A 23422-nucleotide genomic window follows, 5' to 3' on the forward strand; every position below is an offset into this window, starting at 1 on the left:
TCGAGAAAGTGAGGGACCTTGGCGTGTATGTCCACAGATCCCTGAAGGTAACAGGACAAGTCAAAAAGGTGGTTAAGAAAGCATATGGAATCCTTTCCTTTATTAGCCAAGGCACAGAATATAAAAGAGTAGGGAGGTTATGCTGGAACTATATGAAACATTAGTTAGGCCACAACGTGAGTACTGTGTGCAGTTCTGGTCATCTCATTACAGAAAGGATGTAATTGCACTAGAGAGGGTTCAGAGGAGATCAACGAGGATGATGCCAGGACTGGAAATTTGCAGCTATGAGGAAAGATTGGATAGGCTGGTGTTGTTTTCCTTGGAACAGAGGAGGCTGAGGGGAGATTTGATTGAGATGTAAAAAATTGTGAGGGGCCTGAATAGAGTGGTTGGCAAGGGCCTATTTAGCAGAGAGGTCAGCGACTCGGGGGCATAGATTTAAAGTGATTGGTAGAAGGATTAGAGCAGAGATGAGGAAACATTTATTCATCCAGAGGGTGATCAGGGTCTGGAACTCACTGCCTGAAAGGGTGGTAGAGGCAGAAAACCTCATCTCGTTTAAAAGGTGCCTGGATGTGCACCTGAAGTGCAGTAACCTGCAGGGTTACTAACTGAATGCTGGAAAGTAAGATTTTTTTTCCTCTGGCCATGCAGACATGATGGACCAAGTGGCCTCTTTCTGTGCTGTAAACTTTCTATGATTCTATGACTGAGGAAAGTCATTGGGAGATGATGTGATCAACTGTGTCAAAGGCTGCAGACAGGTCAAGAAGGGTGAAGAGGGATAGTTTTACCACAGTCAGTACATAGAATATCATATGACTTTGATGAGGGCTGTTTCAGCACTGTGGTGGGTGGGGGAGAAATCCGACAGAATCCTAAAATGGTTACAGTGCAGAAGATGACCATTTGGCCCATTGTGTCTGTGCTGGCTCTCTGCAAGAACAATTTAACTAGTTCCACTCCTTTGCCCTTTCCCCACAGTCTTGCAAACTTTTTCGCTTCAGATGCTTATCCAATTCCCTTTTGAAAGCCACAGCTGATACTGCCTCAACCACACTCTCAGGCAGTGCATTCCAGGTTCTAACTATTTGCTGCGTAAAAATGTTTTTCACGTCGCCGTTGGTTCTTTTGCCAATCATCTTAAAAGGAGGGTGGTGGCAGCATTAAGGAGAATATTAGTGTTGGAGAGAAAGGATGTCCTGGAGGGGTCAAAGACAGAATTTATTTGGCTAGGGTTAAGAAACAATAGCACAGAATGGTTACAGTACAGAAGGATGCCATTTGGCTGTCATGTCTGTGCTGGCTCTGCAAAAGCAATTTAGCTAGTCCTATTCCCCAACCTTTCCCCATAGCCCTGCAAATTTACACCATTACTCTATTAGGCATATTCTATAGGCCACCAACTGGTGGGAGAGATATAGAGTAGATTTGAAGGGAAATTACAAAGAGGTGCAAAAACTATAGAGTACTGATGATAAGGGATTTTAATTATCCTAACATACACTGGGATATTAATAGTGTCAATGACAATGAGGGGAAGAGTTTTTGAAGTATGTTCAGTAGAATTTTCTTGATAAGTATGTTTCTGGCCCAACAAGAAAGGAGACTGGATCTGGTTCTGGAAAATGAGGTAGGTCAAGTAGATTAAGAGTCAGTAGGGGAACAGTGATCATAGTATCATAAGGTTTAGGTTAGCTATGGAAAAGGACAAGGAACAATCTGAAGTAAAAATGCTTTATTTTTGTACTCCTAATCTGTGACATCTTGTTTCCATGGTCAAATGGTCTCCTTCTGCTCTGTAACCATTCTAGGATTCTGTCAGATTCCCCTCCCTCCACCACCACAGTACTGAAACAGCCCTTATATTAGTTGCTTGAAAAATTGATTACTTGTTGCACTGGATATGACCAATTTAATGTGCATACTCTGAACAGGTATCAGATATCCATTTTTAAAATTTTTGATTACTGTTAATGGATACTCAGTTATTCACTGTCATTTGTGTGCGTGTATATGTGTTGGTTGATTGCAGTGTGTTCCTGGCATGCCCACAGGCAGTAGCCAAGGCAGGAAACCAGGTGGGAGAAGCTGTAGTGAAAGCACAAGGAGCAGCAGATTGAGTTTGTGGTCTGTCAAGAGCATTATGGCCAGTTCAGATTCAGATTGGAGGGCTACAAAGGTTCAAGAGCAAAAACAATCTTTTAAATAATATTTCAATAGATAGTAATTTACTGACAAAAGCAGCAACAATGGAGCAGAAGCTGTGATTATGGTGTAAAGCTGGACCTAACAGTCTGATGGAGCTCTGAGCACTTATTGATAAGATTAACAGGAGAAAGCCTATTAAGAGTGCCACCAACAGGCATGACAGTCAATTTTTCAAGTAACCAATGCAAGTGTAAACATGAGGTTACAGATTAAGAGTACAAAAAGAAAGGAACAACCTCTGAAAGTCCAAAGAACAATTACGCAACCACAAGTAAACTATGGCTATTAATAAATTCCTTCTAAGCTCAAGAAAGGAGATTGAATTATTAAAAAAAAACTTTCATGACTCCCTTTCCCACCACGCTGTGCCATCTTGACCTCCCAACTGAAAGAAACAAGAAAAGAAAGCAGAAGAGGACATATACAGAAAAATAAACACAAAAGACAGAGACAAATCAATAACTAAAGAGAAACAACGCAAGAAACAGCAAATTACAGGTAAGGACAGACAGAAGGCCGACAATTTTTTCCACAGCTATGGGAGATCTATTAATGTACAGGAAATTGGAAGAGACATTGAATTAATATCAAACAAGTAAATACCTCCATTAACAATCTTCTTCTGTGAGAATCTTTGTTAACTCAGTATATATAGCATGCACCAATAAATTCTGACATTAATAAAGCTTTACAAGTGTACCTCTTCATCCTTTGTACCATTTCCACTGGCTGAAGAATTTTCCACTATTGGTGGGCTTACTGCAGGATCTTTTGATGAAGATGAAGAATCTGCACTACATAAAAATAAAATAAGCTATAGTTAATTACACTAGAGCTCATTTTTAACAAAGTTCAGGATAGTGTACGGTTTTAAAACAAAAACAAGTTCAAGAAGCAATTAATTGTAAGGATAATTGTCAAGTACTTACAGCAGTAAATCTGCTGGGACAACATATCAAGTCAGATGGTTTGGAATGCAGTTTAGAACTCTACTAGTAATTACTCTGCTTTCAGACCAACGGCAACATATTTTGAGCTGGTCATGTTACTATTTTACTACGTTTGACAACATCTCAGCAGTGAATGAAAAAAAAATTAATGTGCTAATTGTGAAGGGCTAAAACGGCTCAGTTCATACCACCTCAGAAGGGCTGGCTCAGTGTATAACAGATTAAATGGGAGGAAATATTTGTTCCAGAGAGAATATTGCAAAAAGAAATGCTTCATCGCATTTCAATTATTTATATACCATAAATATATAGAGATGTACAGCAAAAACTATTAAGCATATTTCACAGTTGCTGAAATACAAACATCTTACTTTTGCATGGTAAAAAATGAGGATCCCTCAGGATAGGGGAATGCATTTCCTGCGCTGGGTTTAGTTGGAGTACTTGTGCACTGGCTTGAGCCCTCGGACAATCCTGAACACGGCTGATTAACCTCAAGGGGTGTTAAAAAATTAGTGGCTGAAGAGCCATTTTGTACATTTGGTTGGCTTCCATTGCACTGTTGGTTAGGAGACTGTGCCTCAGTGCCAAGGTTATCGATTCCTAGATTTAATTCTTCTAGCTTTTGCATTGATCTGAAAAACAAGAAAACCAAATTGTACCATCAGCTTTACCAAATACACAGCTTTATAAAATAAATGACTACCATAGTATTGTATTTCAGATAGATATGCCCACTGTTAAATTGTATTTTCATAAAATATTCATAGAAACACTTGTTACAAGATACAATACTGTGTGAAGAACAAACTGTTTTTGGGAGGGGAAGAAAAATAATGTGCGATGTGGTAGCATTTGTATCAGAGCTGAAACTGACTTGCTAAGGAACTGCTCTGTGAGGTTCTGCTGCTGGCTTGCTCCATCTTCTTCATTGACCCCTCCTTCTAGTAACATCTGCTGGTACATTTGCCTTTGTTGCTCCTTTTGCTCTAGGTGCTGTTGGTAGCGCATTCGCTGTCGATAGTACTCCTGAAATGGATCTGTAGATTCCTTCAGCTAAGAGATTCAAGAAAATTACATTATTAAATTATTTGCATTTATAAAACTATTTAAATTATAATTCAAACTGTGTTTTACATTTCAGTCTAATCAAGCAGAATTTCATGCCTAGTATTTTGAACTGCATACTGCTGTTGTGTCAAAAAAACCCAGTTTATAGCCTTGTATTTTATAACAAGGGAATGTCACCATCAAATTTCATTGAGTAAAAGTCCAATAATAATGCAAAATCAAAAAATATGGACCCTGAAAAAGTACTTTGGCTCATTAAACCACTTTTCTAATAAGGATGGACTCTAGTGGATAAACGCACTGCCTGTTATGGCAACTGAGCCACACAACCCTGCAAGGTTCCGATACTGATCCGGGTTGAGTTAACCTTATATAATAAAAGCAAAATACTGCGGATGCTGGAAATCTGAAATAAAAACAAGAAAATGCTGGAACCACTCAGCAGGTCTGGCAGCATCTGTGAAAAGAGAAGCAGAGTTAATGTTTCTGGTCAGTTCCGATGAAGGGTCATTGACCCGAAACGTTAACTCTGCTTCTCTTTTCACAGATGCTGCCAGACCTGCTGAGTGGTTCCAGCATTTCTTGTTTTTATTTGAGTTAACCTTATCTGGGGTATTGATAGGGCATAACAACTGGCATTCCTATAGTCAAGGCTCCCATTTCTGACAGAAATAGGTGTATGGATGTTGGTCCACAATAGGAATAGGCTCAATATCATGATCCCAAACATCTTGCTAATATTAATCACCTGGATTCACTCACATAAGTATCTACAGGTGAGGTACCGGAGATTTCACGTTGCTCATATAATGTGATCCAATATGAGATTTCAATTTCAGGATAAGTTGAGAAAATGAAAACAAAAATATCCTGTTCTTTTACGTAGACCTTTTATCTTTAGAAGCCAGAAACCTGTGGATAGTTGCAGCCTATAGTTGTGTTTCAAGAATAGTCACAAACACAAAAGAAAGAAGCTACCATGTTTATTAACTCCTTAAAAAAGCTACTACCATCAGTCATTATCCAGAATGCAGCAGATACGAAAGAATCAATAGCATTTCCCAGAGCTCAAGCTGGAGTTTTCCACAATACACAATTCAGTACAATTAAGAAGTACAATCAAAACTGCCTAACCAGATAACTATGTCAAATCGACCAAAATTCTATTAAAAGTACTATAATAGGGGAATTTTCCTTATAAACACTTGCAAACACTTCAATTTTGAAAATATTTACAACTTCAAGATAAAACATTAATATTTTAATTTTACTGTATTAAGGTTTTATAAAAACAAAATCAGCTATTTTGAACGAATTTATCTTCAAAATTTAAGTACATGCAATTGCTTTTCCAATTTTTGACAGACTAACATCTTTGAGTCAAACGATTCAGTAAATCAGCAATAATGAGCAGCTTAAGACAGAGTTAGAATCAGAGGATAGGAAGCTGTCATAATTGTCAAAATTTGTACTATGCTCACGAATTTCATCATCAGCTCAAAGCTTAAGTGGAGATTCAAGTGATCAGTCATCAATGGCAATGTTGTCAGACTGAGGAACATAAGCAAAGATCAGTCTTGTTTGATGAAGTTTCTATCAAATACTTGGCAGCTCAGGGTTGGTTGCAATTTCATTGAGCTCCATTTCTACTTTACTGACCATACCCATACAACGAAAGTAGTTCCCACTGTTACTCTGACTCACAAGATTATAACTTCAAGCAGCTATTTCATAGTCAAGAGTTCAGTCCTTTTCTAACCAGAAATCTCCAATAGTTACCCTTGAAAACTCCATTGCCCGTTGCCTGAATTAGTTGTATCCTTTGGAAGATGGTCAAGTACCACATTCATTCAGCAAGAAATTGCAAGATGTGAAGACTGAATCATGAATGCACTTCTAACCTGAGCCTGAAATTTTCTGTCCAGAAATCAAATATAGGCTGGAATTTTATGTCGGCGCAGAGGTCCCACCCACCGGCAGAATATCAGGGGCAAGACCTCCTCCGCTGGGGCTGGAAGCCCCGCTGTGATTTTACGTGGCCCAGGCCCCTAATTGGCTTCAGGTGGGACTTCTGCCCCTCTGAAGCAGAAAAGCCTGCTTCCAAGAGCTGCTGGCCAATCAGCAGCCCTTCAGTCCCAGCAGTTCCACTGGGAGTGGTAGCCACGGCTGGGACTGAACCCAGAGAGATGAGCAGCAATGGCGGAAGCCCTGGAATTAATTTTAGTGTGTGGGGCGAAGTGCTCCAGCGGGGGCAGCTTGTGCCATGTGGGGGGGCCTCAGTGGGGCACAGGATGCCCAATCAGGAGGCCATGCCCCCCTAGAGGCCACCAGGCTTAACTGGACAGCCTCTGCAGCTGGCAAAGTGCCTGTCCACTGCTGGTTATATCCTCGTGGTAGCAATTAATTGGCCTTAAAAGCCTTAACTGGCCTGGGGCTGGTAGGCAGACCCCCCCAACTCCGCTCGTAAAATTCCAGCCATAATCCTCAAAAGAAAAGTCACACAAGTCAGCCATGATTGCCAACTGAGTGTGATGGCTTTAGGCCCCAAAACACCTTAGCTGCTTGCTTTTCTCAATGAATCAAGATAAAACGTCTCAGATCTGTCCAAATTGTTACCCAGAAGAGTTACGGCTCCTTGCAATGCTTCCCACCAACACTCGCCCTGTCGCAAATAGTGAAAGACTTCTCTAGCAGAAGCTTCCAGAAAGGTCTTGCTTCTTAGAGGTTGAAGACATCACAAGGCCAGCTCTTTTGAAGTGGTAGGGTAGAGGTGATGAAAGCCATTTGTTTGTCTTTTCAGGGGTCACTTCATCAGCTCTCTGGCTATATGATTTTTTTTCATCTTTTGATACACCCCAAATGGACTTGAGAAATCAATGAACACAATTTCTTCTGCAACATTGGCAGTTTTTTCTATTAAAATTGGTTCTGAAATTCCAGGGTTTTATTTTTTAAATCAGATGCTGCCTTGAACCATTCAAGTAGCTCTGCACCAGCATCATTAAGTTTATAAGTGTGCAACCATTTCCTATCACATCTGAAATCGCTTCTGATCCCTTTCATTGCAGACTGCCATTGTTCTTTGTAGATTTTGATGATGGCTACCTGAGCAAATTTATTTTTGGCAATTTAGTCTATGACTTTAAAATTCTGCCAGAGCAGTGATAATTCTGTACTTGCAACCCAAATTCCATCAGCATGCTTTAATTTAATTCTATTTTCACAAAAAATAACAGGCACTAAAATACTGTATTGCAACAGCTCTCCTTATTAGCTACCCCTCATAGTAAGCTCAGTAAGATGGTACAAATTTGAACAATCAGGTCAGATTAATTTGTGGTCGTTGAAACTTGCACATGGAGTGAAAATTTCATAGGGTTGACATACATGTAGCATTTTTTGATCTCTTGTTATATGGGAATACAAATTTGCATAACATTAGGCAAATAAGAAGATTATATGGCTACAATAATACGCAAACTCAAATGTGTACAAACGATTGCAAGCACAGCTGGCACTGACTGCCAGCGTAACGTGTATTATAACATTTTGAGACCTTGCCTGTAGTTTGTAACCAATTTTACGCCATATCTTTAAACATGGACTATATTCAGCATAGCATCTTCTGGAACTGAATTTTCCTTTTGTTTTAAATGAACCACAATGGATATAAAAGTGGACATGGGCTTCAAAGATGGTCACTGAAGGTCAGCTGACCTGTCCTCTATTCAAAAATGGACTCATTATCTGAAAGGACAAAAGAATACCTTCCAAACCAAGAGGTGTCATCAGCGCCCATGCTGAAACCATCAGGAGACATTCCTGAATTGAATGGGTTTCTCCTGAAACAAAGAAGGCGATTGTTTTAACCCTCCTCAGGATGATTGTCTACAACAATAAACCAGGATGGGGCTAATAAATCCAGACCCCCACCATATTTGGAAAAGAAACTGAGAAGTCAAATGGTGGGGCAGCCATGTTGGTCTCTTAAAAATCTTTTAAAATACAAAATGCAGGAAAAAGCAGCAAGCAGACAAGGCAGGACCATTGTGCCGTAAAAGAACCAGAGGCTGTCACATCTTAAGGTCTCCGAGCCTGTTCCTCCACCAGTACAGAAAACCAACCTCTTCGTAATAAGTCTACAAGTAACTAACTTTATGACCTGCTGATAATCCACCTGTTCGAGAGAATCATGCACCGACTTCAATATACGACTCCTATCAAATCCACCTAGTTATATTTCAGGAGTGAAAACGCCTTCTTCACCAGTCCCGCAATGCATGCCTTTTCCCCATGACGAGCCAAATCACGTGACTTACAAACTATTCCTTTGCTTGTAATTTGTAAAGGTGCACTATCCTTTTAACAGCTTTCTTTCAACAGAGAGAGGTGAATAAGTGACGCAGCATTAGACTTTCAGGTTGAACGTATGAATAATACTCAATTCTGTCTGTAACACAAGCTACTGAAAAGTAAAGAACAGAACTTAGTATCACACATGCTTGCAAAATTAGTGATCTTCGGGGCACTTTTGTATGTTAATGGCAAAGCAAGTTCATTCCCTGGGAGTATTGTTGCTCCTTAAGATATTAGCAAGGACAGCTTGGGGATTTTAACAAAAAGCAAAATACTGCAGATAATGGGATTCTGAAATGAAAACAAAATGCTTGAAACACTCAGCAGGTCAGGCAGCATCTGTGGAGAGAGGGGGTGTCATTAACCCTATTATTCCCTCTCCACAAATGCAGGTTGACATCTGTCACGAAAAAGAGAAAACTGACTATTTTTAGCCTGACAGTCAACCAGCATGCATTGGGAAACTGGAAACAGTGATGATGGAAGAAATGCTTGTTTTTCAGTATTTTAAAATTAAACATGTCAAGCTGTAAGGCAGTAAAACTAAACAAATGCAATCGGAAATAAACAGAGATAGTGTGGACGAAGAACAGATATTGGTATTTAGATAGACCTTGGAGACTGTACAAATTAGATAAGGTGAGAGCCTAATGTTCTGCTAACAAATACAAACATCTTTATCTGCAAGGTTGACCAAAAGAGGCTTCACGTAAGGAAAACTGCTGAAAGAAAACGAAGAAAGGTGGACAACTTCTGGGTGGGTTCAAACCCTATGGTTTAAACAAAGAGCTCAGAATATTAGCGGGTATTATGTTTTTAAGTGAAGCTTCATAGGACGATATAGCCCTGTCAATATAGTAACCCAGGTCTATGCCTTGAAAAAGGGGTATAAAGATTGAACCTATCGGAGACCTTTACTGCAGTCAACAGGCAGGATCCAGATCTGCATCTGAAGAAGAATCTTTAATCAACAAGAACTGGCCACTGTGACTATGGCTAATCTTACTGGTAACATATTTGAGCATTCTGATGCCAATAAGAGGGAAAAACCTCACCAATCTATCTGTTGCGGATGCATCTGTCCATGACAGTATTGGTAGGAGCGACCGCCACACAATCCTCCTGAAAACAAAGTTCCATTTTCGGTATCCGAGGATACCGTCTATCATGTTGTATCGCATTAACACCGTGCTAAATGGGATAGATTCAGAGTAGATCTGGCAACTCAAAACTGGGCACCCACGAGGTGCTTTGAACAATCAGTAGCAGCAGAATTGTATTCAACCACAATCTATAACCTCATGACCCAGCATATCCCTCACTCTACCATTACCTTCAAGCCAAGGGATCAACTCTGGTTCAATGAGGAGTGCAGGAGAGCATGCCAGGAGCAGCACCAGGCGCATCTAAAAAATGAGGTGTCAACCCGGTGAAGCTACAACACAGGACTACTTTCATGCCAAACAGTGGAAGCAGCATGCAATAGATTGAGATAATCGATTCTGGAACCAATGGATAAGATCAAAGCTCTGCAGTCATGCCACATCCAGTCATGAATGGTGTTGGACGATTAAACAATAAACAACTAACCGTAGGAGGGGGCTCCACAAGTATTCCCATCCTCAATGATGGAGGAGTCCAGTACATCAGTGCAAAAGAAATGGCTGAAACATTTACGACCATCTTCAGCCAGAAGTGCCGAGTGGATGATCCATATTGGCCTCCTCCTGAGGTCTCCAGTATCATAGACACCAATCTTCAGCCAATTCGATTCATTCCATGTGATATCAAGAAACGGCTGAAGGCACTGGATACTGCAAAGGTTAGGATTCCTGACAACATCCCGGCAATAGTACTGAAGGTTTGTGCTGCAGAACTAACTGCAACCCTAGCCAAGCTGTTCCAGTACAGCTACAACACTGGCATCTACCCGATAATGTGGAAAATTGCTCAAGTATGTCCTGTCCACAAAATGCAGGACAAATCCAATCCAACCAATTACTTCCCCATCAGTCTACTCTCCATCATCAGCAAAGTGATGGAAGAAACATAGAAAATAGGAGGAGTAGGCCATTCGGCCCTTCGAGCCTGCTCCGCCATTATGATCATGGCTGATCATCCAACTCAGTAACCTGTTCCCACTTTTGCCCCATACCCTTTGATCCCTTTCGACCCAAGAGCAATATCTAACTCCTTTTTGAAAACATTCAATGTTTTGGCCTCAACTGCTTTCTGTGGTAGCGAATTCCACAGGCTCACCACTCTCTGCATGAAGAAATTTCTCCTCATCTCAGTCCTGAAAGGTTTACCCCTCATCCTTAGACTATGACCCCTGGTTCTGGACTCCCCCACCATCGGGAACATCCTTCCTGCACCTACCCTGTCAAGTGCTGTTAGAATTTTATACATTTCTGAGATCCCCCCTCACTCTTCTGAACTCCAGCGAATATAATCCTAACCGACTCAATCTCTCCTCATACGTCAGTCCTACCATCCCAGGATTCAGTCTGGTAAGCCTTCGCTGCACTCCCTCTATAGCAAGAACATCCTTCCTCAGATAAGGAGACCAAAACTGCACGCAATATTCTAGGTGTTGCCTCACCAAGGCCCTGTATAATTGCAGCAAGACATCCCTGCTCCTGTACTCGAAGGTGTCATCAACAGTGATATTAAGCGCCATTTAAACAGCAACAACCTACTGATTGATGCTCAGTTTAGGTTCCACCAGGCCACTCTGCTCCTGACCTCATTACAACCTTGGTCCAAACATGGACAAAAGAGCTGAAATCAAGAGGGGAGGTGAGAGTGGTTGCCCTTGATATCAAGGCAGCATTTGACGGAGTGTGGCATCACGGAGCCCTAGCACTGAAATCAATGGGAATCAGGGGAAAATATCTCCACTGGTTGGAGTCATATCTAGCACAAAGCAAAATGGTTATGGTTGTTGGAGGTCAATAATCTCAGCCCCAGGATATTGTTGCAGGAGTTCCTCAAGGTAGTGTCCAAGGCCCAACTATCTTCAGCTGCTTCATCAATGACCTTCCCACCATCATAATGTCAGAGGTGGGGATGTTCGCTGATGACTGTATGATGTTCAGGACTACCCACAACTCCTCAGATACTGAAGCAGTCTGTGTCCATATGTAGCAAGACCTAGACAACATTCAGGTTTGGGCTGATAAGCCAGGCAATGACCATCTCCTATAAGAGAGAACCTCCTTGGCATTTGGCATTACCATAGCCGAATCCCCCCAATAACAACATCCTGGGGGTTACCATTGACTGGAAACTGAACTGGAGCACCCACATATTACAGTGGCTACAAGAGCAGGTCAGAGGCTGGGAATTCTGCAGCAAATAACTCACCTCCTGACTCCCCAAAGCCTGTTCACCATCTGCGTGGCACAAGTCAGGAGCGTGATGGAATACTCGCCACATGCCTGGATGAGTGCGGCTCCAACAGCACTCAGGAAGCTCGACTCCATCCAGGACAAGGCAGCCCGTTTGATCGGCACCCCATCCACAAACATTCACCCCCTCCATCACCGATGCACAGTGGCAGCAGTGTGTACCATATACAAGATGCACTGCTGCAATTCACATCTCCTTCGAAAGCACCTTCCAAACCCACAACCTCTTTCACCTAGAAGGACAAGAGCAGCAGACGCATGGGAACACCACCACCTGCAAGCTCCCCTCCAAGCCACACAACATCCTAACTTGGAAATATATCGGCGTACTTTCACTGTCACTGGATAAAATCCTGGAACTCCTTCCCTTAGAGCGATGTGGGTTTACCCACACAAAATTGACTGCAGCTCTTCAAGAAGGCAGCTCACCACCACCTTCTCAAGGGCAATTAGGGATGGGCAGCAAATGTTCGCCTTGCCAGCGGCACCCAATCCCATAAAACAAATTTTTAAAAAAACAAGGGCTGGCCACTTTGGGTGATTGTATGACTAAGCTTACTGGAAACATATTTGGGCATTCTGATGCCAAATACTGTTGAAACATTTATTTGCTGGGCATACAGTAATAAAGCAGTTTTTTTATTATTTTCTTTTCTCTTTCCTAACCTGTTAAATCTGTAATCGTTGTCTATCATTTTAAATTTGAGCCCGTTTTAAATCTGTAATCATGGGTACAAATAAATCAAAACCCCATTAAATATAATAACCTTTTGAGTGAGTCAAATTTTCCTCTTGTAATTCGCGGATCAAAACAAATTAATGTTTTAAAACAAAACAGCCTACACCTGCTGAGTGTTTCCAGCACTTTGTTTATATTTGTAAATTTTAATGATAGAACTCATTAAATTAAAAATGTCTGATCTCCTCTATAAATCCCTCCTTGGCCCTGTTCTACCCTTTATTTGCAATCTCCTCCAGCCCTCCTGAATGCCTAATTCTTTTAACTCCTACCTTCTGTTCATCCTGCCTCCCTTCATTCCAGCATTGGTGGCAGAGCTTTCAGCAACCTTGTCCAACTCTCGAACTCCTTCCCTGATCCTCAAAATACATCTCTGAATCAAAACTTTCTGTCACCCTCCTAAACTGTCCTCTTCCTGGCTTGCTGTTCATTTTGTTTACATCTAATTGTGCAGAATCTCAGGATTATAAGGGTGACATAAATGCAAGCTGATGTAATATACATAGACAAAAAAAATTCAGGGTCTGCCTATGAATATCAACTACAGGACCCAGATTAAAAATAAAAAAACCTGAAGAAATAGGGAGCTTTAATAGAATAAATTTAACATTTACCTCATTCCTTTCCACTTTCGCTTCTATGGAATTGCATAACGATGCTTCATCCTGAATCGAAGTTTCACCATTACCACTACCAGAAGAATGCTGAATTCTGGGTGTTGGGGAATCAGTCCTATTAAGGCATGGTGAAAGAGTGGAGAGAAAAGGAAGAAGCAGCTGAATGAGTGAAATGGTTAATCAAATGTATTAATTGCTTTAAAAGAGCATGGAAAAAAAAAATCATATAAGGAGAAAGAAATTATTTCCCTCTGATGTGTTTTTTTAATTATTTGTTTTTGTGGGATGTGGGCATCGCTGGCTAGGCCAGAATTTACTGCCCATCCCTAAATGCCCTTGAACTGTGCAGAGGACAGTTAAGAGTCAACCACATTGCTGTGGGTCTGGAGTCACATGTAGGCCAGACCAGGTAAGGATGGCAGATTTCCTTCCCTAAAGGACATCAGTGAACCAGATGGGTTTTTACAACAATTGAGAATTATTTCATGGTTGCCATTAGGCTCACTTATAATTCCAGACTTATTAATTGAATTTAAATTTCACCATCTGCTGCGGTGGAATTCGAACCCATGTCCCCACAGCATTAGCCTGGGCTCTGGATTACTAGTTCAGTGACATTATCAGTATGCTGCCGCCTCTCTAGTTGCCGGGAAACCTAAAGCAAATTTGCCAGATTCATGAAGGTCAGCCACAGGGAAACCCTGTGTGTCCTGCTGTGTCCAAAAGACCTTTGTCCTCACAAGAGTCAAAAGACGACAATGAACTTAGATCCTTAGAGTTCATTAAAATTTCAACCTGTAAATGTCAGAGAGGAAAAATGGATGTGACCTGGTCATTCAGTTGTTACATGTAATGTGAAACTGGCACAGTTTACTGAAGAGCCAATTGCCCATGCCGAACATTCCAGCTGATAGAAGTCATATCATGGGTGGGTGCAAGTGCTTTGAAAAGCATGTACTGGCTCCAGCATTTTATTTTTACTTCAGAGAGGGGGATTTTAACTTTCATAAAGATTGGGATAAGCAGACTAGCACATGTCAGAAAGATAATGAACTTCGAGTGTGCCCAGGATACTTTTCTGCAGCAGTATCTCTTACAGCCAACAAGGAGGAATGCTACATTAGATTTGATGATAAGTAATGAGCTAGACTTAGTTAACAGCCTAATAATGCATGAACATTTATCCAAACAGCATTTATAACATCATCGACTTCAAAGGGAGAAACACAAAACTGCTGAGATTTTAGACTTGGGTAAGGCTGACTTTAATACGATAAGACAAAGACTGTCCATAGTAAACTAGGCAAATCTGTTAATGGTAAAATGATAGATGATCAGTGGAAGGTGTTCAAAAAAGAATCTGATGCGACACAGAACCAGTTTATACCAGTAAGGGGCAAGAGCTTTACTTGCCAAATGACTGCCATGGACAACTAAAGAGGTAGAGATAACATAAAACTAAAAGAAAAAGCTTACATAAATGCAAAAACAAAATACAGATCCTGGTCAATGGGACCGGCACAAAGAACAGCAAAACAGATAGTAAGAGCTACAAAAATGGATTATAAAAAAGAAACATGCAATGGATATCAAAATCAAAAGTTTTTCCAATGACGTTAGGAAAAAAAGAGCGCGGTCAGGAGCAATGTGGGTCTCTTAAACTGGTAATGGTTATATTGTCAATGAAAATAAGGAAATGGCAGACATGTTGAATAATTACATTGTGTCAGTATTTACACAGAAAAAAACGTCAACATGACAGATATCCCAAAGAAACTAACATTGAATCAGGGACAGGGACTTTCTAAAATTAACCGAAGTTAAATAGCAGCAACGAAGAACATCAATGCACTAGTGACAAACCCACAGGACCAGATGGTTTCCATTCCAAAGTTTTAAAGTAGGTGAGAACATTGCAGATACCCTCAGTATAATCTTCCAAAGTTCTCTCGATTCAGAAACCGTATCTTTAGATTGGAAAACTGCAAGTCACTCTGCTATTTATGGGTGGCGAGAGAGGGAAACCTGGGAATTATAGACCAGTTATCCCACCAGCTGTTGTCAGTAAATTACTAGAATCTATAATTAAGGATAGGGTGACTGAACATCTTGACATTTTTCAGCTGATCAGAGAGCCAGCATGGATTTGTAAAGGGTAGGTCATGCCTGAGGAATCAGGTTGAATTTTCTTTGAAGAGGTGACTGATGTTGTGAACCAGGGGAATGTGTTTGGATGTTAATTATAGGGGCTTCCAGAAGGCATTTGATAAAAGTCCCTCATAAGACAGTTAGCTAAAGTCAAAACTGATGGAATTGAAGGAAATTACTGACAAGGTTAGGAAATATGCTGAGTGACAGAAGACAGTAGGGATAATGGGCAGGCACTCTAATTGGCAGAATGTGACACGTGGTGTTCTGTGTCTGGGCTCAACTATTCACCATATTTATTAATGAATTAGATAATGGTATAGAAAACCACACTTTCAAATTTGCCGATGACACAAAGATAGGCAGCATTCTAAGCAGCATAGATGGAAGCATAGAATTACAAAAAGGTATTAATAGGTTAAGTGAATGGGCAACTGTGGAATATGGATTTCAATGAAGGCAGATGTGAGATCATCCATTTTGGACCTAAAAAGGACAGGACTAGATACTTTCTGAAATGTGAAAAGCCAGAAACAGTCACGGTCCAAAGAGACTTGGGAGTCCAGGTACATAGATCATTACTAAGATGTCATGAACAGATCCAAAAAATAATCAAAAGGCTAATTGAATACTGGTCTTTACATCTAGGAGAACGAGAACAGAAGGGGGTAGAAGTCATGTTTCAGCCATACAAAGCCCTGGTTAGAACACACCTAGAGCACTGTGAGCAGTTCTGGGCACGTTACCTGAGGAAGGATGTATTGGCCTGGAAGGGAGTGCAGCATAGATTGACCAGAATGATACCTGGACTCCAAGGGTTAAATTACAAGGAGAAATTACACAAAGTAGTATGGAGTGATGGGGTGATGCGCTCAAAGTTTTCAAGATATTAAGGGGAACAAATAGGGCCGACAGAGAGAAACTATTTCTGCTGCTGGGAGTTGAAGACTAGGTGGCATAGTCTAAAAATTAGAACCATGTCTTTCAGGAGTGAAATTAGCAGACATTTCTATATGCAAAGGTTGGTAGAAGTTTGAAACTCTCTTCCGTAAATGGCAATTGATGATAGGTCAATTGTTAATTTTAAAATTGAGATTGATAGATTTGTCAACCAAAGATATTAAAGGTATACGAGGCAAATATGGAGTTAGATCACAGATCAACCACGATCTCACTGAATGGCGGAACAGGCTCCAAGGGCTAAATGTTCAAGTTCCCACGTTCCTTTTAGCATTCGAGATAATATTTTCTTCGACAACCAAGCATGATGCATAACACATACAGAAGCCTCCAAGAACAAATCAGTTTTAAAAGATATGTATTCAAACTTGAAATGCAAGAGAGGAAAAGTTATATTGTGCACTTCTGGGTTCCAATTAGTATGCAATCTGAAACCCACACAAGACAGCCTCCCAAAGGTGGACTAGACTCTCAGCTTTAATGTTTGCATTAAGATCCCGAGTTATATTGATACTTTCAGATTTGTACATACCCAAAACCATTTCATATCAAAGCAAAAGCAACATTATAACTCCATCATAGGTAGCTGGACTCTTCATCCTTTGAATTTAGATTATGTGCATTTCTTGCCAGTGTCTCACAACTACTCCCAACTGACCTTGCTTTGAAGGCAAAAAGTTTATTTTGTTCCCCAAAAAGAGTAAATAAATAGACATAGTTCTGGGAATGAAACAAAAGTGATGATTTTTTTTATTGCTGAACACACATCAATTCATTATGTAAGCTTTTTCACCAACATAGGATTTTGCTTTTTTATTTTACAAGATTTCCTCTGGTTCAGAAATATGCTCAACTATTTAAGTTGCTCGCTTCAGTCACCTTCTTCCTTTCACTTGAAAACACTGAAGAAGCTCCCCAACCAAAACACACAAACAAATCTGAAGCTTCTTTGTAGCTCCAAATGATAGCCTTGATTTTAAAAAAAATGCCTCTCTGGATAAGATTAATTATTTTCAGACCCAGAATCACTAACAATGTTTTCACTTCTCTTACAGTAAAACCGAGATGTTTATTTTAACTCCCATTCAACAACATTATATATAAATATATAGATATCTCATCTATAATGTAATAACATGTCCCAAGGCATTATAAAACAAAATATGAAACTGAGCCACATAAGGAGATATTAGCTCAGATGACCAAAAGCTTGACCAGTGGTAGGTTTTAAGGAATGTCTTCAAGGAAGAAAGTGAGGTAGGCAGGCGGAGAAGTATAGGGACGGTATTCCAGAGCTTAGGGCCTAGGCAGCTGAAGGCGTGGCCACCAATGGCAGAGTGATCAATATCAGGGATGCTCAAGAGGCCAGAATTAGAGGAATGCAGATATCTTGGAGGGTTGTGGAGCTAGAGGAGATTACAGAGATAGGGAGGGGTGAGGCCATGGATGGATTTGAAAACAAGGATGAGAATTTTAAAATTAATATGTTGCTGGACAGAGCCAATGTAGATCAGCGAGCCCACTGGAGAGAGAGGTGAACAGGACTTGGTGTGAATTAAGACACAGGCAGCAGAGTTTCGGATGACCTCAAATTTATGGACGGCAGAACATTGGAGACCAGACAGAAGTGCATTGGAATAATCGAGAGGTAACGAAGGCATAAATGAGGGTTTCAGCAGTAGATGAAATGAAGCAGGTGTGAAGTCGGGCGACGTTACGGAGACCGTCTTAGTGATGGTACGACTGAGATCGGAAGCTCATCTTGGGGTCCAATGTGACACCAAGGTTGCGAACAGACTGATTTAATCTCAGACTGTTGCCAAGGAGAGGGATGGAGTTGGTAGCCAAGGAATGGAGTTGAGCAGGGACCAAAAACAATGGCTTCAATCTTCCCAATATTTAATTTCAGGAAATTTCTGCTAGTCCAGTATTGGATGTCGGATAGGCAGTCTGATAATTTAGCAACAGTGGAGCAATCGAGAGGGGTGGTGGTGGTGAACAGCTGAGCGTCATCGGCGTAAATGTGAAATTTAATGCTGTGCTTTCGGATAATGTTGCCAAGGGGCAGCAGGTACATAGGAAATCTGAGGGGACCAAGGATAAATCCTTGTGGTACACCAGATATAATAGTGCGAGAGCAGGAAGAGAAGCCATTGCAAGTGATTTATCTGGCTACGATTACATAGAAAAGAATGGAACCAGGTGACAGCAGTCCCATTCAGCTGGATGACAATGGATAGGCATTGGAGGAAGATGGTGTGGTCAACTGTCAAAGGGTTGCTGACAGGTCAAGAAGGACAAGGAGGGAAAGCTCACCTTTATTAGTCACACTGGATGTCATTTTGACAAGAGCTGTTTCTGTACTATGGAAGGAGCAAAAACCTGACTGGATGGATGGATTCAAACATGGAGTTCCAGGAAAGATAGGAATGGATTTGGGAGGTGACAGCGTGTTCAAGGACTTTGGAGAGGATAGGGATGTTGGAGATGGGGCGGTGCTAGTTTGCAAGAACGGTGGGGTCAAGGGATGGTTTTTTGAGGAGAGGGGCAATGGCGGCAGATTTAAAGGACAGAGGGACAACACTTGGAGAGAGAGAACGGTTAACAATGTTGGCTAACAAAGACTACTTCAAACTAGATTACAAATATAGGGCAAGCGGACTAGGTTGAACTAGTAAATGGCAAATTTAGACTAATATTAGCAAGTTTGCAAAGATTCTCACAGAAAGAATGACCTTTGGAGTAAGAAAGAGGAGACAAAATAGCTGCATTGATACCATAATGGGGGGCTTTGTGGGAGAAGAATTAACACTTTAGGGTCTGAGATGGGTTGAAAGACCACCTTCAAATACATTTATCTTGTGACTTGCAGCAAAGGCAACCACGATTAAATTACTCTCTTATCCAGGAATCAAACTCAGATATTTCTCACGGGCAATTCTTCATTCTCACCAGCTCTGGGCAGCTTGCCTCGGAAAGGAGTTTTTACTTTATTCCATCATTCACATGTTTACCTCCCACATTTTTTCCACCAAATGAAAAGTAAGTTGGGAAATTATAAATAAATATTGAAATATATAAATCGGTGTACAATTTTTAGTGGTCTGTTCTAAACTTTAATAGCATATTTATCACTAATGATTAACACATCACAAGACATGCCAATTAATCCAAAGCCTTTTACCTAAACAGTGACAGGTATAAAACATATAAATAAATACAAAAATAAACTCACCTTTCTGGTGATTCTTCATATATGCTGTGACAGTCTGTGTTTTCTAGCAAGAGACTTCTGGAAAGATTTTGCGTGCCAGGGTAATGAAAGTTTGCAAAAGAATGCGACATTGGAGAACTTCTGTTCACTATGTCAGCATTACGCTTCTCCTGACTAGTCAGCCCATATGACAGGCCATCCAATGCTGGGTTCAAGGAACGTGACATGTATGCATCAGCAGACTGTGGACGCCTCATCGGGGATGATGGGTAAGGAGACAGTTTATTAATTAGAGGTGTTAGAATATCAGAGTATGAAGACCTTGTGGGTTTTACAAGTTTGTCTGTATGGATATTCAAAACCTTTTGTTCAAAAGCACAGGAGAAAGTATCAGGTGATAAATTTTGAAGCCATGAGAGAAGACTCAAATCCAGATCATCACACCCATTTCCACACAGCAAATCAATTCCAAGTAGTACTTCACTTTCACTGATCTCTTCACCAGTGGCTCTGCTCTGACAGAATTCCACACAAGACTCATAGAGCAAACCTTTAATGACAAGTTGAAATAGTCTGTTATTGCTGGCTTTGAAACCAGCTTCACTCAACTTTCTGTCAGCAGGGATGAACTCTGCTACCATAACACAGGCTTCATCAAAGCACTGGACACGAGCAGTGCTGGGGTTCCAATCCTTAAATTCTGCATGGTTTGTTAAGCGAGGAAGTGTAAGCAATAAGCAGAGTTTGCTGTAGTCTTCTTTGGAGGGACAATATTCCTCTAGTGCATGGAGACACTTCACAGCCTCTTGCATTGTATACTCCAGCTGCAACAAATAATGTTCAAGATGCATGAGAAGTTTTATGCAAGCATATTTTAATACAAGTCTAACCTTTATGTTTAGAAGTTAAAAAAATACACAATGCTGGAAGCAATATCCTTCTAAGAGATCCAAAGTAAAATCCTAATTGTATTTTAAACATTCACACTCTGTCTACCCCTATTGTGACATTTACTTGTCTCAAAGGGCTGGATTTTAAGAGCCCGCTGTTGCTCTTGGCAGTGAGCCTTGCGGACCACATGCCTTAGAGCCACCGTGATCACCCACGCAGCAGCTCATATAAATGGCTGGGGCGGCCCACCGTGCACCCCCCAACCACATGAAGGGGGCGTGCTGTCCGCCGCCAGAAATGGCGTCAGCTACCTGCGTGCAGGCACCATTTTTAAAGAGCAGCCAGCCCTGCCAGCAAATTTGAAATTTTAAAATGAACCCCACCAAAATTTTCAAAATAAAATTGTAACGCCCCTTTCCAACCCACCAATATAAATTATATTAAGTTTTTGCCCTTTGCCCCCAAAACACTTACCTTTGAATTCTGACCTTCCCCGCCTCCCCAGACTGCACAAAGTTGGAAGTGCACCCCTTCCCAACATCCCCTACACTGATGAGGCTTATTTGACCCTGTCCCCCAGCCCCCCCAGTAAAAATCTTAGCTCCTCCCCCTCTCCCCACCAGCATCACCGCTGGTTTCCCCAGACAGGGAATTGAAGGCGCCAAAGATCGCGGCGGGCCCATAAGAGTCAAGGTAAGTTGAATTAAATTTATTCATCTCATTAATTTAAATAAATCCATGTCCTGTCTCCCAACAGCAAGGGGGTGGGGGGGCGGTCACCACGGAGCCTCGACACTGCCGTGAGGATCCAGCCGGGTCATGCCAGTGTCAGCCTCCGTGGCAGGCCTCTGCTGCAACCATCTTCTGGTCCCCCTCCCCTGTCACGGAGCTCGACGTTGTGGGCTGAGTGTGCCCAAAGTGTGAGATTGAGAAAAAAATTTGTCAAGGGGGAACCTGAAGTAAATTTACAATCATATGAAGGAACAGAATATGGGGAAATATTGATCATACTATTTAATAATCTTTGATAAAAAATCTATCTGGAAACAACCCCATAGAAGGACTTCTTCTTTGGCCTCCTTGTCTCGGGAGACAATGGGTAAGCGCCTGGAGGTGGTCAGTGGTTTGTGGAGCAGCGCCTGGAGTGGCTATAAAGGCCAATACTAGAGTGACAGACTCTTCCACAGGTGTTGCAGATAAAATTGGTTGTCAGGGCTGTTACACAGTTGGCTCTCCCCTTGCGCTTCTGTCTTTGTTCCTGCCAACTGCTAAGTCTCTTCAACTCGGACTAACGGACATCTTTCACATGCTTGAAAAAAGTGCAGGCACATAACCTGGGTTAACGTCATTACCTCAATTTGTTGCGTTTGCAAATTAAGAGTGGCAAATCAAAGACCATCTTTTATCTTGCACAGGTTATATATGTAGTTTAGAATTTTTAAAATTCTTTCATGCAATGTGAGTGTCGCTGGCAAGGCTAGCATTTGTTACCCATTCCAAATTGCCCTTGACAACTAGTGGCTTGCTAGGCCATTTTAGACAGCAGTTAAGAGTCAACAACATTGCTGAGGGTCTGGAGTCACATGTAGGCCAGACCAGGTAAGGACATCAGATTTCCTTCCCTAAAGGATATTAGTGAACCAGATGGGTTTTTACAACACTGATAGTTTCATGGCACAAGTACTGAGACTAGCTTTCAATTCCAAATTTTTGTTAATTTATTACATTTAAGTAATTGAATTCAAATTCCACCAGCTGCTGTGGTGGGATTTGAACCAGTGTCCCCAGGGCATTTGCCCATGCCTTTGGATTACTATGATAAATAAAAACAGAAAGTACTGGAAATACTCAGCAGGTCTGGCAGCATCTGTGGAGAGAGAAGCAGAGTTAATGTTTCAGGTCTGTGACCTTTCATCAGAACTGGCAAAAGTTAGAAAAGAATTAGGTTTTAAGCAAGTGAAGGGGATTGGTTGGGGGGGGGGGGGGGTGGGGGGTGGGGAAGGTATGTGATAGGACAGAGGGCAAGACAGATTAAATAACAAAGCTGTCCGGGGACAAAGGCAAATAGTATGTTAATGCTTATGGTGAAAGACAAAGCATTAGTCCAGAGAGAGTGCTAATAGCAGAATAATGAGCAGCTCTGTGTACATGAAAAACAGGCACATGGTTAAAAAATAAAATATTAAAAACAAGTCAGTCATGCTCTGAAGTTACTGAAATCAATGTTCAATCTGCAAGGCTGTAGAGTGCCTAATCAAAAGATCAGGTGCTGCTCTTTGAGCTTGCATTGATGTTTACTGGAGAAGGCCAAAGACAGAAATGTTGGCATGACAGCCAGGTTGGGGGGGGGGGGGATTGAAATGGCAAGCGACCGTAAGCTTGGAAACATGCTTCGGACTGAGCAGTGGTGTTCCGCAAAATGGTCACCCAATCTGCCTTTGTTCTCCCCAAATAGAGGCGACCACATTGTGAGCAGCGAATACAGGGTACTAAATTGAAGGAAGTACCAGTAAATCAATGCTTCACCTGGAAGGAGTGTTTGGGGCATTGGATGGTGAGGAGATAAAAGGGCAGGTATTACACCTCCTGTGATTCCATAGGAAGCTGCCTCTGGATTACTAGTTCAGTTATATTACCAATGCCACCGTCTCCCCTATCATGTCTGCATTCCACTGTTATATCCTCCATATAGGAATAGGAATTGTGAAAAAGACATTCATGCTTAACCCTTTCCAAGTATTCCCTTGGAAAAGTGATTCAGCACCACAACATTTCAGTTGGTTTTACACTACTAGTTTGGAAGTACACATCTTCCTATTAACCAAATATATCCGATTGAAAAGTCAGTTGCT

At 41.3% G+C, this 23422-nt stretch overlaps 1 protein-coding gene across 3 annotated transcripts in view; it reads right to left on the reverse strand.

The window, feature by feature from the left end:
* Positions 1-23422, reverse strand: part of LOC137372994 (WD repeat-containing protein 47-like) — a 64279-nt gene that overhangs the window by 24125 nt on the left and 16732 nt on the right. For all 3 annotated transcript variants that reach the window (XM_068037600.1, XM_068037599.1, XM_068037601.1), the window contains 5 exons: positions 19701-20503; positions 13355-13472; positions 4042-4220; positions 3536-3799; positions 2915-3008 (listed from right to left, as the gene is read on the reverse strand). In XM_068037600.1, coding sequence (XP_067893701.1) covers positions 2915-3008; positions 3536-3799; positions 4042-4220; positions 13355-13472; positions 19701-20503 — 1458 coding nt within the window. The remainder of the gene's footprint in view (positions 1-2914; positions 3009-3535; positions 3800-4041; positions 4221-13354; positions 13473-19700; positions 20504-23422) is intronic.

This window comes from Heterodontus francisci, chromosome 8 (genome assembly GCF_036365525.1).
Source record: "Heterodontus francisci isolate sHetFra1 chromosome 8, sHetFra1.hap1, whole genome shotgun sequence".
NCBI lineage: Eukaryota > Metazoa > Chordata > Chondrichthyes > Heterodontiformes > Heterodontidae > Heterodontus > Heterodontus francisci.